Consider the following 19423-nt stretch of genomic DNA (forward strand, 5'->3'; position numbering starts at 1 on the left):
TATTAGAACTTTCCCCTTTTTGTTTCTTTTTTCTTAATATCCTCTTAACCCTTTGAGAAAACTGAGTTCATTTGGGGCACATAAGCCTTTCTTGGAGCTTTTCCACTTGTTCTTCTGCTACTGCTGCTAAGTCGCTTCAGTCATGTCCGACTCTGTGCGACCCCATAGACGACCTCTTACCAGGCTCCCCTGTCCCTGGGATTCTCCAGGCAAGAACACTGGAGTGGGTTGCCATTTCCTTCTCCTTCCACTTGTTCATGTCATGGTAATACAGTTGCATTAGGATGAGGTGGAATTATGGGACAAAATGATTCAAGCCTGACTGTGAATAATGTCTCTACCATATTGGAGAATGATAAGTCATTTTAAGTTCAGTGAGCCACACTTTCTTCAGCTATTGAAATGATAATTAAATGTCAATTATTAAAATGATGTGTCTACAATTCTTGGCAAGTAGTAAGTATTCAATGGATACTGCCTATGGTTATTACTATTTTTCCATATAAAAATAATTTCAAGCCACTTCACTTTTCAAAGTTGAAAACCAAATTATATAAAAAAAGATTGCATACCCAGAATGGATTCCCAATTTTGTCTGCTTCTATCTTTTAACTATGAAATAGTTTTTTAATGTTTTCCATTGAATATTTACTTTGATCTTGATTCTTAATGTACCATATTATGCAGTAGTATTCTATTTTTATCTATTAATATTTCAAAGTCAGTGCTTTACAAATATATGATTTTACATGCTATCAGTATAAATAATAGCAGTACAATACATTTCTTCTAGAGATCTGATGCAATTTTTAAAGACATTTTTCTCTAATCCTATAGAAAAGGTCCTGGAAGGCACTGTTCATGCCATCAAGTTAGCTTTTTTGAAAGTGAAAAATGCAGTTTGTCACCCACCAGCTACTTATGTAGCTTGAGAATTTCAGTAAATTAACTTGAACTAAATTGTTTTTATGCTGTCTATATCCAGTCAAAAACATGGTCACATTCCTGCAAATTGATTTTAGATTTTAAATTTCAACAACTACTTACTTTATGCTTTCATAACTTACTGAATGCCTCACCTGTGCATGGAGAAGTTCTAAGATTAAAAAAGACAATAATCACCCCAAAGACAGTTTCTGCCTTCTAGGGGCCAGTGTCTCATTAAAGGAATAGCACACTGTGCTTAATTTCATTCAACAGAGTTTGGTAAAAAGTGACTGGAAACATAGATGGCAACACTTTTAATTTAATATTGAAGGGGAAGAATTTTTGAGAAAAATTATGAACAGGTAACATTTTATTGGCTTTAAAAGAATAATAAATAAAATAAAAGGAGTTGTTTATTTGGATAAGGCAGCAGTATATTCCAGGTGGAAGGAATAACAAGAGCAAAGGAAGTAAGGACCAAGAATTCATATTGATTTGTGAATTGGATGTTGACACAGCCTAGTGTTTCTGCAGAATAGAGTACATTGGATTGAATTACAGCCAGGAAAGGACATGCTTCCTATATAGAGGCACATTTTGGAAAAACAAAATATTATCTTCCAAATCATAATACTCTTATCCTTTCTTTGTTATATACCATGAGACGATTCATGATATACACTAGCGGGCTTTTTTGGTGTGTGATGTCTTCAAGCTTATCTGGACTTTTCTTCAAGTAAAAGAATATTACTCCTTTGCTTTTCTAATGATTAAAAGGCCCAGGTGGAGCCCATTGATGCTTTTGAACTGTGGTGCTAGAGAAGACTCTTGAGAGTCCCTTGGACTGCAAGGAGATCCAATCAGTCCATTCTAAAGGAGATCAGCCCTGGGTGTTCTTTGGAAGGTATGATGCTAAAGCTGAAGCTCCAGTACTTTGGCCACCTCATGCAAAGAGTTGACTCATTGGAAAAGACTCTGATGCTGGGAGGGATTGGGGGCAGGAGGAGAAGGGGACGACAGAGGATGAGACAGCTGGATGGCATCACGGACTCGATGGACGTGAGTCTGAGTGAACTCCGGGAGATGGTGATGGACAGGGAGGCCTGGCGTGCTGCGATTCATGGGGTCGCAGAGTCGGACATGACTGAGCGACTGAACTAAACTAAACTAAATACACTTAAGATAAAAGCAAATTTTACAAACCATATTTCAAAAAGGCAATGTAAATTGTACAAAAGTAACGCTTAATTAAGATTTCGAAAACATCTACTGATTTCATGTTTGTAGAAGCATCTAAGAGTAAACTTTAAAAGGCAATAAATCTAAATAGCATGTGATTAATGAGGTCAGAGTATGCATTAAAGTATTCAGTATGCTAACTTTGTATTAAAAGAGTTACCTGGGAAAACTTAATTTTTCTTATTCACACGGTGAAACACTGAACCAGTAGGTCAATTCATGAAGCCATTCACCTGTAATATTGTGGGTGTGGGAACATTCTTAACTAAAACTTGCTAAAAATTCTCTGTCATTTTCTTTGAGTATATTCACTGAAGAAGAAATCTTTATTCATACCTTAGAACAGGACTATGTGTATTTGCTCAGTTAATTTTAATAACTTTAATGTTTTTATTAGACTTGCACTGGAATGTATTATCCATATATACATGATGCTGTTGTTATAACAAGGCATTCCTGATGGCTCATACAGTAAAGAATCTGCCTGTAATTCAGGAGACCAGGATTCAATCCCTAATTCAGGAAGATCCCCTGGAGGAGGGAATGATTAACCACTACAGTATACTTGCCTGGAGAATTCCATGGACAGAGAAGCCTGGCAAGACTATTTTAATTTAATGGATGGTGCTAAACTGTTTGTATCCTGTCTTCCCTTTAGAGACTAATATCATGTATTTTAGAAATAGTTAACTGGAATTACACATAATTGAGTCAATCACTGGAAAAGATCAGTTTTCATTCCAATCCCAAAGAAAGGCAATGCCAAAGAATGTTCAAACTACCACACAATTGCACTCATCTCACATGCTAGCAAAGTAATGCTCAAAATTTTCCAAGCCAGGCTTCACCAGTACGTGAACCAAGAACTTCCAGATGTTCAAGCTGGATTTAGAAAAGGCAGAGGAACCAGAGATCAAATTGCCAACATTTGTTGAATCATAGAAATAGCAAGAGAATTCCAGAAAAACATTTACTTCTGCTTTATTGATTACACCAAAGCCTTTGACTGTGTGGATCACAAAAAACTGTGGAAAATCCTTCAAGAGATGGGAATACTAGACCATCTTACCTGCCTCCTGAGAAATCTGTATGCAGGTAAAGACACAACAGTTAGAACTGGACATGGAACAACGGACCGGTTCCAAATTGGGAAAGGAGTATATCGAGGCTGTATGTTGTCTCCCTGTTTACTTAGTTTATATGCAGAGTACATCATGCGAAATGCTGGACTGAATGAAACTCAGGCTGGAATAAAGATTGCGGGGAGAAATGTCAATAACCTCAGATATGCAGAGGACACCACTCTTATGGCAGAAAGCAAAGAACTAAAGAGCCTCTTGAGGAAAGTGAAAGAGAAGAGAGAAAAAGCTGGCTTAAAACTCACCATTCAAAAAATGAAGATCCAGTCCCATCACTTCATGGCACATAGATGGGGAAACAATGGAAACAGTGAGAGACTTTATTTTCTTGGGCTCCAAGATCACTGCAGATGGTGACTGAAGCCATGAAATTAAAAGATGCTTGCTCCTTGGAAGAAAAGCTATGACAAACCTAGACAGCATATTAAAGCAGAGACATTACTTTACTAACAAAGGTCCACCGTCTAGTCAAAGTAGTAATGTATGGATGTGAGCTCAGTTCAGTTCAGTCGTTCAGTCGTGTCCAACTCTTTGTGACACCATCAACTGCCATACACCAGGCTTCCCTATCCTTTACTATCTCCCAGAGCTTGCTCAAATATCCAACCATCTCATCCTCTGTCGTCCCTTTCTCCTCCCACCTTCAGTCTTCCCCACATCAAAGTCTTTTCCAATGAGTTGGTTCTTCCCATCAGGTGGCCAAAGTATTGGAGTTTCAGCTTCAACATCAGTCCTTCCAATGAATGTTCAGGACTGATTTCCCTTAGGATGGACTGGTTGGATCTCCTTGCAGTTCAAGTTTCTCTCAAGAGTCTTCTCCAACACCACAGTTCAAAAGCATCGATTCTTTGGCACTCAGCTTTCTTTATAGTCCAACTCTCACATCCATACATGACTACTGGAAAAACCATAGCTTTGACTAGACAGACCTTTGTTGGCAAAGTAATGTCTCTGCTTTGTAATATGCTGTCTAGGTTGGTCACAGCTTTCCTTCTGAGGAACAAGTGTCTTTTAATTTCATGGGGGTGGTCACCATCTGCAGTGATTTTGGAGCCCCCCAAAATAAAGTTTCTCACTGTTTCCATTGTTTCCCCACCTATTTGCCATGAGTGAGAGTTGGACCATAAAGAATGCTGAATGCCAAAGAATTGATGCTTTGAACTGTGGTGTTGGAGAAGACTCTTGAGAGTCCCTTGGACTGCAAGGAGATCAAACCAGTCAATCCTAAAGGAAATCAATCCTGAATATTCATTGGAAAGACTGATGCTGAAGTTGAAGCTCCAATACTTTGGCCACCTGATGCAAAGAAGTGACTCATAGAAAAGACCCTGATGCTGGGAAAGACTGAACGCAAAAGGATAAGGGAAAAACAAAAGATGAGATGGTTGGATGGTATCACCGACTTGAAAGACACAAATTTGAGCAAGCTCTGGGAGTTGGTGATGGACAGGGAAGCCTGACATGCTGCAGTCCATGGGGTCGCAAAGATTTGGACACAACTGAGCAACTGAACTGAACTGAATCAATCATGGGTTACAGATTTTCTTTTATTAAACTTTTTATTTTGTATTGGAGAATAGTCAACTAACAATGTTTGATAATTTCAGGTGTACAGCAAAGGGACTCAGCCATACATTTACATGTATCTATTATTCCCCAAACTCCCATCCCATCCATGCTGCCACATAATATGGAGCAGAGTTCCCTGTGCTATACAATAGGTTAAATTTTCATCATGTAGCACTAACTGAACTGCGTGAAGTTTTATGCTACAGTGTTGGCCTTGTGTTTTTTTATATACATTCAATATCATATACAGAAGTGTGTGTGTGTGTGTGTGTGTTACAGTCTGCTTCATTGTAAAAATTATTTGAGGATGCTAGAGTTATACGTGTAAAGTAGAAAAATTAAGTGTATTCTGTTAATTAAAGAAACCCTTGGACTGAGGTGGCTCTAATGCCCCCGCTGTCTACATAAGCAAATCAAAATCTAGGTCTGGAAATGCCTCAAGGTTATGAAATTGAAAGCTAAGGACAACCTATCACAAACAGCCAACTAGGCTATAAAGCTGGGCATTAAAGCTATAACTAATAAGTGGTTTTCTTGCTTTGTTTCTACCTTTTCTCTGTAAGTCGCTCCTGTTGCTGAAAGCTTTCCAACTACTTCAGGTTTGGTGCTGCTGGATTTGACTCCATTCTTGTGCAGATAAACTCTTAAGTTTTAAAATATTCGCTTCAGTTTTAACAGTTTTAACAGTTCCATATGTTTAAAGATATGAAATTCTGAGAAAAAATAAGAAATTTTTCTGTTTCCTCCATCAGCTGTTAAGAAGAAGGCTAGCTTTATCACTCCAGTTCCCGGAGGCGTGGGACCCATGACGGTGGCGATGCTTCTCAAGAACACCCTTTTGGCAGCTAAAAAAATCATTTACTAGATCACGTGAAAGAATAAAGCAAACTGAAGTCATGCTACTTATTTATTTGACAAAAGGCAAAGATCTTTATATTTTACTACAAAGCTATTTCTACATTGTATTTATTTTTTCATGGGTAGAATCACTGTGGATCAGATGATTCACACAATCTTATGCATTTCCTGCTAATATTTACTGGAATATTTTGAATGGATTTTGAGTTTTAGGAAAAAAGAAAACAACTGCAATGACACTTTGTTAACAATTGCTTGTTTTGTGAATATTTGTTCATAATGTTAAAACAATAAAGGGCTCATAACAAATGCATATATTTTTGACACAAATATCACAAATAGTGTGTCTTCAACAAACATGATGTCAGCCAAATAGTCTCCTTTGCAAAATGTAATTTAGATTTTGCCATAATCATACTCAATTTTATATATATTTTATATTCTACATTGTATGCTGAAAGATATCGCTAAGTTGTGTCCGACTCTTGTGATCCCATGAACTGTAGCCTGCCATCATGTTCCTTTGTCCATGGGATTCTCCAGGCAAGAATACTAAAGTGGGTTGCCATTTCCTTCTCTAGGGGAACTTTCCCGATGCAGGAATTGAACCCAGGTCTCCTGCATTGAAGGCAGATGCTTTACTGACTGAGCTACGTGGGAAGCCCATATTGTATGCTGAAAAAGAGCAAAAGAGCTTACTTGCTAAAAGAAAGACAAAATATTAAGCATAAAATTTTGATCTCATGTACTTCCCACATGTACTCCTCAAGGCATAGTAATGACAAATTATGCTCCATTCGAGGAAAGAAAAATGTGCAAGGAACCCCCAAAATGCCATGCTACTTGGAAAGCTATTGATTATTTCAAATTGTAAATGACTACTTGACATAGTAAAAATGCAATAAGAATATGTTAGGCTTACATGTAATTGCTTTGTTCTCCTACAAACATGTTTGAATAATATGTTCCACATATCTAGAAATCTAATAGCAAAATATGACACAATGTGCCACAGCTACTCCTTAAGATATAACTAAAAACCTACCGCTTTGTTGCCCACAGTTATTTTCTCTTACGGCATTTGGTTCTCACAGTAGATACCATGTTTTTAACACAATTTAAATTAGGAAATACATGTGACTGTCAGTTGAAGGCTATTTGAGACTACCCTAGGCACATAACTGTATTGTTGTCATGCCCGAATCCCAGTGTGTTTAATGTACCAATAATGATTCTTACCCAATGCATGTCTTTATTAGTGTGTACTCTTAACCACTTGTGTGAAAATAGACTAGATGTTTATAATTAATAATATTTCAACTGTATAATAAAATGAGTTTGGAAAGAAATACATGTCTTCTTCTTTCCTAAGCTATACGTTTCCTTGTTCATATACTCGTTATCTATTTCTTCACAGCAGGCTGGGGAAATGTACAAATGTCTCAAAAAGGAAAGAAAATGTTCTGTAGCCCCTTCCACACTAATCTTGGTCTGATAACCTTGATAGTAGTTTTTTTTTTAATTTTTGTTTATTTAATTTTGGCTGTGCTGGATCCTCATTGCTGCACAGGCTTTTCTCTAGTTGCGACAAGTGGGAGCTACTCTTGGTCGCGGTGTGGGGGCTTCTCATTGCAGTGGCTTCTCTTGCTGCAGAGCACGGGTTCTGGGGCCTGCAGGCTTCAGTAGTTTCAGCTCCCGGGATAGGTTCAGTAGTTGTGGTGCACAGGCTTAGTTGCTCCACAACATGTGAGATCTTCTTGGACCAGGCACTGAACCCATGTCTCCTGCATTGGCAGCTGGATTCTTTACCACTCAGCCACCAGGGAAGCCCCTTGACGGTAGTTTAAAATCAAAGATCCCAAGCAAACATGTCAGAAAGGCCCTCATTAATATTTAAGTACCCCAAATTCCCAAAACAAACAATGACTATTGCAGTGGGGTCAAGACTATCACAATAGAAGAGATTGAAATCAACTCCACATATAGCTGAGACATCAATAGATTTATAGGCAATGAAAAGAGTGAGGGGATCAGTAGATGGAAAATTACTAAGAGAACTTGATTAGATATCAAGGCTGGAAGGATTTTTGTTAAACTACCTCACCAGGTAGTTTGCCTGGAAAAGCTCATGGACCGAGGAGCCTGGTAGGCTACAGTCCATGGGGTCGCGAAGAGTCAGACACGACTGAGCAACTTCCCTTTCACTTTTCACTTTCATGCATTGGAGAAGGAAATGGCAACCCACTCCAGTGTTCTTGCCTGGAGAATCCCAGGGATGGGGGAGGCTGGTGGGCTGCCGTCTGTGGGGTCACACAGAGTTGGACACAACTGAAGCGACTTAGCAGCAGCAGCAGCAGGACCTCACCAGGATTCTTGTTAAAGTTAGGTCAATATAAAGGGTGGGAGAGGAGGAACTTAATCAGATATGGCAAGAGGACAAGAAGCAGGGCAGGGGGGTTCTCCATAAACTAACTTAACAGATTTCTTTGCTCAAACTGTGCTCAACAGTCTAATTCGATGCCTAGTTAAGAAAAGGATTCAGAGGAACCTAACTAAAGTTTCATCAAGAAGGAAGCCTTTGTCAACACATAAAGGAAATGAAGTTGGTTCATCAGTATCATAACTCTACTTATAGATATTATTTGGGGTTTATAAAAGATAGATATATGATTGTCTTGTGAAAGAGATTTGTAGAAGTTCCCTTCTCCTACAAGTATCTGTAAAAAGGACCCTGAGGATTAGTGAGGACTGAATAATAACATGAAGACATGGAGGTGAGAATGAGCTTAGCAAATACATATGAAAGCAAGGGCAACAGTCAGACTGAAGTGAAAAACGTGTGTTGCAGAGTGGTGGAAATATAGCCGGATAATAGCAGAAATGGGTTAGAAAAGCCTGGATAAATCAGAATTTAGACTTTAGTTAGTTCGTGATAGAACATGGGAGTTGAAGCCTGGAGGATGTTATCACTGATTATCATGAGAAAGTTGTAAAGAGGAGCTGATTTGAAAACATGTTGTGTTTACAGTGATGACATAATACATAAATCAAAGTCCTAACATAATATCACTCTGGATTGAAAATAATTTATGGCTAGTGGTGAAAATTTAAGACACAGTAATGATGCTAAAGCTGAAACTCCAGTACTTTGGCCACCTCATGCAAAGAGTTGACTCATTGGAAAAGACTCTGATGCTGGGAGGGATTGAGGGCAGGAGGAAAAGGGGACAGCAGAGGATGAGATGGCTGGATGGCATCACTGGCTCGATGGACTTGAGTTTGGGTAAACTCCGGGAGTTGGTGATGGACAGGGAGGCCTGGAGTGCTGCGATTCATGGGGTTGCAAAGGGTCGGACACGACTGAGCAACTGAACTGAACTGAACTGAACTGAGTGTGTGTTAACCACTAAATTCCTAACCTTTTTGGCTACTGTATACACCCTGCAGCCTTCTAATCTTGTTCAATAGTAATAGCTATCCTTAACTGAGCATGTGCTAAATGTTTTGCATTTTTGAGGTTGTTGTTACTGACATTTTGCATTTGATATATGAGGAAATCAACCCATGAGGTTATGAAAAAGTCTCAGCCAAGGCGAAATGGGTAGGAAAGGTAGAACTGAAATTCAAAGAAAGGTCTGTTGGGTGATATGAGCCAGAACCCACTCTCTTTTCTATCACTCTATCCCCTCAGTGCCCACCTCCCTGCCACCTAGAATCTTTTCTCTTATCATTATATTTCTAAAATCTACTTGCTATTTCACTTCAAATGAAACTCATCCAAGAAAAATGCTGTGAGATTTTGACTAAGTTCCACCTCTGAACTCTCATACTCATTTATGTACACACTCAACGGCAGTCCTCGATCTCTACCCAGCGCTGTAGTTAAGTCTGTACTTTCCTTGACTCACTCTAGTTCCTTGAGGTCAGAGTCCATGTATGATTTGTCTACTCGTCTTACAAGTGTTGGAAGTTAGAGGCATAACGTAGTTTATGAGTGAATGGATGACAGCTAAATTCATGAGAATTACAGATTAGAGAAAGATAAGCAATGTGCTGGTGACCATTTCCTCCAAATGTCCAAAAACAAATTGTGGCTCTTAGTCAAAGAGCAAGAAAGAAAGAAAAATTGGAAGGATAGGAGAGGAAAGAGGAGATGAAGAGAGGGAAAGAAAGGAAAAGAAACTGTAAGTGGGAGAGGGAAGGAAAAAATAAACTTAAGGGCGAGGGGCGGGAAGAGAAGGCACTTCCAGTGTTGCTTGCGACTAGAGAGAGGCGAATAAATTAAAAAGACAGTAAAAATGGTCAGAGGAAAAAATAGACGGGCATTGCAGCTCTTCGCTTTCTTTCTCATTCTAACATGCCTCAAGAATACAAATATCCATATGGCCACTGTACAGTACCCACCATCCCCATTCTTCAGAATTGCTGAAGGACTCCCTGATGAGAGGACTGAAGACATGAACATTGGTGATTTCCTACTTAGAGTGTTAAGTGGAATCCATCAGGATGAGTCCTAGAGGAAAAGAAGCAAAGGATAACCTGGAGCTCTTTTCATAGGCTCAGGTGGTAGATGAGTTTATGTATTATGTGGCTTAGTCCACCAGAGTGGAGAAACGTCTAGATAGCCAGCGGTCCACTTCTCTTAGTCCAAATATGTGCAGAAGCCACAGTTCATTTAATGTTTAGATTCTTATGGTAAAGGTAATTCACTTATATCTTGATTTTAGGAGATAATGTGAATTCCTCTAAGGTCAGTATACTGACTGCTACCAGAGGACACAGCTGGGGAAATGGAAAGGACGCGTGACCTGGAATCCTGAACACAGATTCAAATCCCAACTCTAGGGTGTGTCCTCTGGCAAGTCATTTAATTTCCTTTGAGTCTTCAGTCTTCATTTATTATATGGGAATTAAAACAAGACTTGTTGTTTATTGCTTTCTTCACTCAAGATAGATTGAGTATACACTATATATTAGGCATTGGATATATTGGGGCCAGCCAGGATTACTGAAGACAAATTTGTGATGTGTGTGAAAACCTTCTGTAAAATGCAAAGCACGGTTAAGTACCAGTTAACAGTTACTACAAAGATGTTGTTGTACTATGTCCCAGTCTTTGGAATAAAGGTATTTAACTTTATTCCTAGCATCTTCCTCCTGAAACTGCAATTGGTTGTGGTTTATTTAATCCTTTGTAAATTATTTCTTCTTAAATTCTCACCAATGGCACAGAAGGTGATCATATGACTTATAATTCAAATATTATTTGCTTAGGAAAAATAATATCCAGAAATTGTCCTAATAATGGTTAAAAAGAAAACTTCACAAAAGTAGAAATATGAACTGTATAGGCACATTCACGTAAGCCAAGTCCTATATATTCTTTAACTTTAAAAGGATGACTCTTGTGGTAAGTGATTGCCCAAGTTATAATGAGTTCAACAAGCTCATTCTTGTGTGATTTCTAAAGCCAAGTTTATATTTGAATAGTGAAAGGGATCCTTTCTGGTAAACTGAATTTGCTGGGTGGACATGATGCAAATGACAACCTATCCCGAATTATACAAGTTTTCAAGGTACAGAAAATATGAGCAATTGAAAGTCTTGGAAGAAAACTTTAACACCTCAGCAAAACATATTTATAAATTATTTTATTATAAATTGGGCAAGTGAGAATTTATGGAAGCTCCTATTGTCACAAAAAGTACTAGCAATAATTACATATTTTGGCCTTAAAAATGATACTTTAATAATCATAAGTAGATGAATAAGGTAAGGTGACACACTCAGTCGTGTCCATTGCGACCCCATGGTCTGTAGCCTACCAGACTCTTCTATCTGTGGGATTTTCCAGGCAAGAGTACTGGAGTGGGTTGCCATTTCCTTCTCCAGAGGATCTTCCCGACCCAGGGATCGAACCCAGGTCTCCTGCATTGTAGGCAGATGCTTTACCATCTGAGCCACCAGGGAAGCCTCAAGTAGATGAATAGCAAAAAAAAAAAAAAAAAAAAGTGAATGTTATATTAAACTTAAAACTTCCTATTCATTAGATGTACCAACTATAAATATTTTAATTTCATCTTGTTGGAGATGATATTATTATTGTTGTTGTTAGTAGTATTTTGGTGCTTTACTAGCCTAATCACTGGGGCACATTTTTAAGGACTGTAGTTCCTAGAGCTTGGTAGCCATTCCATTTACTCAGAAAAATATTAAATGGCAAAAATGACATAAAGGTAAATGTTATACTCTTAAAAATAATTATTTTTACAGAACTTGAAATACTAAAGCTAAGTAGCAAAAACTAAAATGGAATATTAAAACTTTACTTTTATGCATATTTAATTGTTCTCTCCTGCCACTAAAAAACAAAATATCTTGATTTACAGTGCAACCCAATCTGTCCTAAAAAGTAGTGTAAATAATTGCAGCTTCAGGGATATTTCTTTTATTAACAGGTTAAGATGTTTCCTGGTTTGGATATATCAAAACTCCCTTTCTTGGAATCCTGCATGGATTGCCAGCAGCTTAGGAGCTAGAACAACTCTGTTCATACCAAGGGAGCTTTACCTGAATTCAGTTCTTTTCTGTTGTTTTAAGTACATTTACAAACATGATTATGCCCACAGGTAACAGGAAACCAGTGTTTCAAAAGAAAAACTTGATCACACTACCAGATAACACAGGTATCCTAAACAAGTGCATGAACGCCCCAAGGCTTCATGCTGCTGCCAGAAGGACATATTTTTTTGATTGCTAAGAACTGCCAGATGACGCTTCATGAAATATAAATGCAAGAAAGCCTCTGAGAGAGCTCAATAAAAACCTTCCACCCATCGGTCTAGGAGGATAAGAGCAAGATACTATTAACAAGTGCAGGAAATGGATTTTGGGGTTCCAGTATCAGTCTATCTCTTGATCAATGGTAGGTCATTTCTTTTTATTGTGTTAATGTTGTGTCATTGTAAAATGTGAACAGGATTTGCTTTCTCTGTATGAGTGAGAAGTTGGCTTTTAGCAATTGTTCTTTATGACAAAGATCCAAGCAAGGAATCCGTGGATTCATTTAGTTTCTTATGTAATGTTTTGACACATTCCTCTCTTAATATATTTTGATAGCTTTTTTCTGAGATCTCTATATTGTTTGTTCTATACAACTGAAGAGCAGTTGAGACATTTTAACTATGATATGATAGTATCCTTGTGAGTGAGTGAGTTTATAAATGTATTCATTTTCTCTTAACAATTAGTGGGTTTCTATTTTCTCTAGATGTAATGTAGTGAATGGAATTGATATGCATGAGAAACTGTCAGAAAACTGCCCTTAGTAGGTTATGGATCTCAAATGTAGATGAAATAAAAATAGAACAGATGTGGGAATAGACAGAATAACTTTCGATCTGTTGCTTGTACGTAGAAGGAGGCTCGCCTGCTAAAGATGCCTTTCCCCTCCTTCACACAGCAATGACAGCACTGACTGGAGAGGCAGCCAGGACTATAAGCCCCCCAGTCACAACCCAGCAGAGTAACTGGACAGTTAACAAAACAGAAGGTATTTTTCTTCACACTTTTGTGTTTCAAGTGACTTTTTAAAAAAATGTTTGAGCGAAATTTGGATTGTGATAAAAGCAACGTTGGAAATTTTTAAACATATATCTTATTATTAAACAATCTTTTATCGGGTCATTGTGAAATGGAAGTGGCAGGTAAACATGTCGCAGAGAATCATCTTTTTAAAAGGAAGAAGTGGAGCAGATGGGAGAAAGTTGTCTTCAGTTACAGTCCTGGATGTGAAACCTGCCACACTTTCTGCCTGATTCCTGCTGAGTTCCCAATAACCCAGGCATGTCTAAAGGCAATTTGTCCCCATTTTGACATTCTCGATGAGTAACAATATTTTGATCTGTGATTATGAGCTCTTGCAGCCAAAAAAATTCTGGCAAGCAGATGAAGCCTTAATCCACTTTCTCTAATCTTGGGAAACGTCTTTTTTCTAGTTTGTCTTTGGGGTTTTTTTTGTTGTTTTAGTGTACGCTGTATTTCCCAACCACTTGTACCAAATTTTTGTTGTTGATGGTGATGACATATTTTATTATTGTTATTAAAATAGTTTCTGGCCATTGTTGAGCATCAGCATGTTTCCAAACTCTTTGAACTCTTAGAGGTGAATTTAGGAAGCTTGTTATCTGCCAAGACCTGTGTATCAGGTGGCTGTGATTCTCAGGCAAATCAAATATCACCCCCTGATGGGAAGATGGGCTTTGTGATTTACAACAAAAGAAATACCATATCTTGCTCTCAGAGCCTGGCAAATAAAAGAAGATGAAGTCAAATACTTTGTTTGTGAACATGAAAGATAGCAATACTTAAGTATTCTTCATTTCACCAATAACTTTATATTTTAAAAACTTCCTTAAAATATTTTACCCATTTGAATTTTTGAGCATATATTAATTTGAAAAACAAAATGTGTGGCTTTTAGGATAACTTTTAGCCAAATTCTTCATGTCTCCGAGACTTTAAACAAAGAGAAAGCATCCTTGTGGGAAGATAATACTGTTGAAATTAAACAAGTACAGTTCCCTCTGTGTCATAACAGTTTGCCCAACACCACTGTTTTTCTGCCCTATTAGTGAACTGCAAATCAATAGTCTCCAAGTTACAGGCAATAATATTGGAAAGAAAAGGGATTGAATATGTCACTTCAGTAGTTTTCCTTTGTGTTCTTGATTGGGGAATTCTAGTTTCCTGCTTATTGTTTAATCTAAAAACTCTGAATCCAGTACCTCAGGAAAATTTTTGTGAAGTTATAATTAATATTCTTGTCCTTAGGGGGAAGATGAGTCTCTAGACTACTCTCTCCTTAAAAATATCTTCTTTCAGTTCTCACATTTTCTAGTAAGTCCTGATTCAGGCTTGGTTAATTGAACTTAGTTAGTCTTGAAGTAGGAAGAACCTAGTACAGTTTATAATGGGAAGTTCTCACTGCCTTAATGATCAAGGTGAGAAATTAGATTTACTATGCTACATTTAACCAAATGAAAATGAATTTTAAGGTAATGTGCGTTCTCAACCAAAATGAAGTTTTACATTGAGGACATATGATGTTTATTCACAACAATGACAAAAATAAAATGCCACTAATTCTGCTTGAGAAGAATTTAAGAATCAAATATTAAACTACACTAAAATTATACCATTTTACCCAAATGTCATTCCCACTGCATAAACCCCAAAAACAGCATAGGTATATGTCTTTAATACATCAAGGAATGAAAGATAAACCTTTCTGAAATATATGTATTTTGCCACAGTACAGCTTCCCAAAGGGAAGTATCCCATAAAAAGGCTTCTGGACACTTGACCGCACAAGTTTAACCAGTGTGGTCATCTGAATAGTCTAAGAGCTAGGAATCAAAACCCAGGTTTTCTAATTCCAACTCCATGGCTTTTCCTACAATCTCATAATGCCTCTTAATTGAGTAAAATTTGTAATCAACATCCAAAGGTATTGTCTTAGCTATGTTAAACCTGAGCCATAAATTATGTCTGGCTTCATATATGGGTCATAAAAATACCTCTTCTGAAATCAGTTATGGAAAACAATTTCCTTTCCATTAGCTACTTAAGGTCCACAGATGAGCAAGGGCAGATTCTCGTCTCACTCCTCTGGGGAGAGAAGAGAAATCAAATTCATTATCTCACAAGCCTATATCCACATCTCCCTAAGTGCTTACTTCTCAGGTATATGAAAGCTTCTATATTAACTACCATCCAGGATACATTTGGGAAGCTTTGTTTAAGATACCATACTGACTAGAATCAATGCTGCCACCTTTTGGCAGACTTGTATCTATATCTTATAATGAAATTTCTAAAGAACAGAATGATAATCAGTCCACCCCCACCACCTAATTTATCAATATGTCTAGATGATATTAACCTAACCTTTGTATATATAACTTGCCAAAGGAATGAATCAATAGTTCAAATGGCACAGCGCTCAAAGAATATTCTTAAAATGAAAGGCCTTTTTGTATATGTGTTACGAATCTACTATGAAAGCGTGACCCACTTCATCCATTAATACAGTATCTCCTTTTTCTAGCTGACTACACAGAAGTACCCATAGCCTTGAAGTTCTCACATCCTTGCCTGGAAGACCACCATAGTTACTGCATCAATGGTGTCTGTGCATTCCACCATGAGTTGGAGAAAGCCATCTGCAGGTAATTACAAAGAACTTCCCAAATCCTAGAGACAGGAGAAGGAGAATGTATGCCTCCTTTCACATGATGTTTCATATGGTACATTTATATACACCTTTATCTTACCCAGTAAAAAAAGGTACATGATCTGAGTATGATTCACCAATTCTCTTTGTATTTGAATATTTAAGGAGTCTTTTTCTAACCTACCTAATTCTCAGTACTTAAAAGTATGGTTCCTAGATTAGCAGCATCTGTGTAATCTGGGAGCTTGTTAGAAATGCAGAAGCTCATGCCACACCTCAAAACTACTGAATCCAAAACAACTTTTGAAAAGTGAAAATGTTAGTTGCTCAGTTGTGTCCAACTCTTTGCAACCTCATAGAGTATAGCCCACCAGGCTCCTCTGTCCATGTGATTCTCTGGGCAAGAATACTGGAGTGGGTTGCCATTTCCTTCTCCAGGGAATCTTCCTGACCAGGGATTGAACCTGGGTCTCCTACATTGCAGACAGATTCTTTATCATCTGAGACACCAGGGAATCCCAAACCAGCTTTCAATGACGTGCAAAGACGTTTCTAAGATTTTTATGAGTTGATTATAGGATGAAATGAAACTATGGCAAAAATATTTCAGGAATATAAAGTTCTAGATCAACTGAGATACTGTTTATGACCATTGATTTACTCAGCATCCTCTTATGAAAGAGTAGGTTAACAGTTTTCTAGGTCAACTCATGGGGGTGTCCTACCTTTCTTTTCTACCAATGAGGGAAGCTGCCTTAATATGGGGTTTTAATCAGATAATTAGTGCAAAATGCATGGCTTCTTCTTTAATAGATCAATTTTCATTTGGTATGTGCCTCTTTAAATCATTTTTATTTGTTTTCATTTTTTGAAATTAGTCATATGTGTTTCTATCTTCATGAGTTTTAACATTATACATTTTTTCTTTTTTTTTTTTTTAAAGGTGTTTTACTGGCTATACTGGAGAAAGGTGTGAGCATTTGACCTTAACTTCATATGCTGTGGATTCTTATGAAAAATACATCGCAATTGGGATTGGCGTTGGATTACTATTAAGTGGTTTTCTTGTTATTTTTTACTGCTACATAAGAAAGAGGTAAGAAAAAAAAAAAACAAATTATGAAGTCACTAGATACTCATTCATTTGACAAACATTTACTGAGCCCCAGAAGGTACCAAGCATTGACATATATAATTGTCTAGTGAAAATATGGCTGTAAATCTGGCAAGTTCCTGCATGTTTGTTTTGATGCCTCTTCTCATAAACCCAGGCAAGAGGTGGAGATTTACCTGCAGTTGCAATAGGATAGCTCCAGTTTACAATTTCCCTTCATCCTCATCTCTGTCTGCCTACATCAAGTTATGAATGAGTAGGACAGTCAGTCCACAAGGGTGAAGATTAACTGTGTCCTGGGCACAACTATATGGAGTGCTGAATACCATGTTTGGGACACCATACGTGCTCAGTAAATATCTGTAGAATGGACACATCAAAATATAAGTATGAAATTAATGAAAGTGTGTAACAAACTTGGCCCATTTTCTTCCCAGACGTCAACTAAGGGTACATTCAGGAGATACTGCCTACTGCTAAAAGCTAAAGAAGACAAATTTGATTCACTAAGTATAAATTACTCATGTATTAATTATTAATTATTATTTCTGGCCTTTCCACACTGGTAATTTTACCTAAAATCCACATATAAGGAAAAGTCAAAAAATACGTGACATACATTAAAGAAAAGTAAAAATACATTTCTTTTGCTGTACTCTGTTAACTAAGTTGTCATTTTTAAAATGACCAAAAGTTATTATACAACATAAAAAAAATGTTTTCTTAATAACTGCACCTTAGAGTAAAATTTGTTATATCAATTGTGGATCGATTGATACAAAATCTGTTAAATCAGCTACATAAGAGATCAAGAAAGGAAAAACAAAGAAAAGGAAGTAAGACCTTTTAGTGTAAATAAGACAGCTGCCTGAAGTCAAGTTCCCTAGAAGAAGAACTATGAAAGAGATTCTTGAGTGAGTGATTGGTCAAGGGACTACTCAAAGCTGAAACTTGTAATGAAGTAGGAAAGCTAGAGCAGAGTGGAAAGGAAGCAAAGATGTAGCTTTAGCTGAAATCTATCCTCAGCCTGATTCCACAGGGAGACCTAGAACATGAATGGCATCTCTGACCCAACCTAAGGAGGTGAGGGAGCTTGGTTTTAGTACTCAGCGTCATCAGGTGTGGATGTCAGAATAATCCTGTTGGGTAAGGGACAGGGCCTTGGAATCTCCCAGAAATCTTCAGGCAAAATCCTCTCTTGGCTGAGGACAGTCTTCTAGAGAAGGATGGTGCTACAATCCTCTAAAGAAGGATGGTGCTGTGAGCCTTATTATGGGCTTCCCTGGAAGCTCAGCTGGTAAAGAATCTGTCTACAATGCAGAAGACCCTGGTTCAATTCCTGGGTCGGGAAGATCCCCTGGAGAAGGGATAGGCTACCCACTCCAGAATTCTTGGGCTTCCCTGGCGGCTCAGACAGTAAAGAACCCGCCTGCAATTCAGGAGACCTGGGTTCGATCCCTGGCTTGGGAAGATCTCCTGGAGGAGGACATGGCAACCCACTCTAGTATTCTTGCCTGGAGAATCCCCATGGACAGAGGAGCCTGGTGGGCAACAGTCCACAGGGTCACAGAGAGTCAGACACGACTGAGTGATGAAGCACAGCACAGAGCACATGAGCCTTATTAATACCCACGGCTGCTGAGGGATGGGGATGATAAAGGGGGTATAGGCGGGACACCTAAAGCAACTGTTATACCAGAGCATTTATATAATTCTCAATAAGCTATACAAACAGCAGTCAAATTCATATGGAAACCAATGCTCTGTTTTAGGTATCTAAAATTGAAATCACCTTACATCTGTTCCGGAGGAAGACCACTGTGAAGCCTTTGTAAGAAATTTTCATGAGGCACTGGTGTAAATCAGTGGGCCCAAAACTGAAATCTTCAAGTGAAACAACAAAACTTCCCAAGCTGACTAGAAAGCTGGGATCATGGTGAGATGAGAGAATAAATTTCAACGTTGGTCCTTAGACTCTGTCATCGTTAAAGCGCCGTGGGAGCCAAGGGAACAAGCTACAGTGACAGAAGTCAAGTTCACAGTCCTACTCTGGGTTTGCTGCTTCTGTGTGGTTTTTGTTCTCCCTATGGGATATTGAGTTTTACACTTCTGACTACGTCAGATGTGAATTCTCATGACAATAATTATAACTGTGCAGTTGTTAGGGGAAGCACACTGATTGAAACCTCCCACCCTGGCCAGGCACCACAGTAACCATTTGCATGAGTTGTTTTATGACAGAAGGTCCTGGTAAGGAACAGGGAACTAATAAGCCTGCCTCCACCAACCAGAAGAGTTTGGGAAAGGTCAAAAGGAAACCCCACCTGTCCGACCACCTCCCAG

General features: G+C 38.1%; 2 protein-coding genes across 6 annotated transcripts in view; both read left to right on the top strand.

Annotated features, from left to right (window-relative positions):
* The window catches only part of MTHFD2L (methylenetetrahydrofolate dehydrogenase (NADP+ dependent) 2 like), a 147230-nt gene extending 141491 nt beyond the window's left edge, over positions 1–5739 (top strand). Inside the window, exon 8 of the mRNA XM_068975452.1 lies at positions 5627–5739. Within this exon, the coding sequence (XP_068831553.1) occupies positions 5627–5739 (113 nt within the window). The remainder of the gene's footprint in view (positions 1–5626) is intronic.
* Positions 5740–12614: 6875 nt separating this feature from the next.
* EPGN (epithelial mitogen) lies at positions 12615–18904 on the top strand. Of its 5 annotated transcripts, none has more exons than XM_068975486.1 (5): positions 12615–12657; positions 13195–13284; positions 15841–15961; positions 16910–17062; positions 18853–18904. In XM_068975486.1, exons 1-5 carry the CDS (start codon positions 12615–12617, stop codon positions 18902–18904), a joined length of 459 nt encoding a protein of 152 aa, XP_068831587.1. The 5 variants fall into 5 exon arrangements, with proteins under 5 accessions (XP_068831587.1, XP_068831588.1, XP_068831589.1 ...); XM_068975487.1 differs by having other exon boundaries at positions 16910–16936; XM_068975488.1 differs by having other exon boundaries at positions 13195–13257; positions 16910–16936.
* The last annotated feature ends 519 nt before the right edge of the window (positions 18905–19423 follow it).

Source organism: Capricornis sumatraensis, chromosome 7 (assembly GCF_032405125.1).
Source record: "Capricornis sumatraensis isolate serow.1 chromosome 7, serow.2, whole genome shotgun sequence".
Lineage (NCBI taxonomy): Eukaryota > Metazoa > Chordata > Mammalia > Artiodactyla > Bovidae > Capricornis > Capricornis sumatraensis.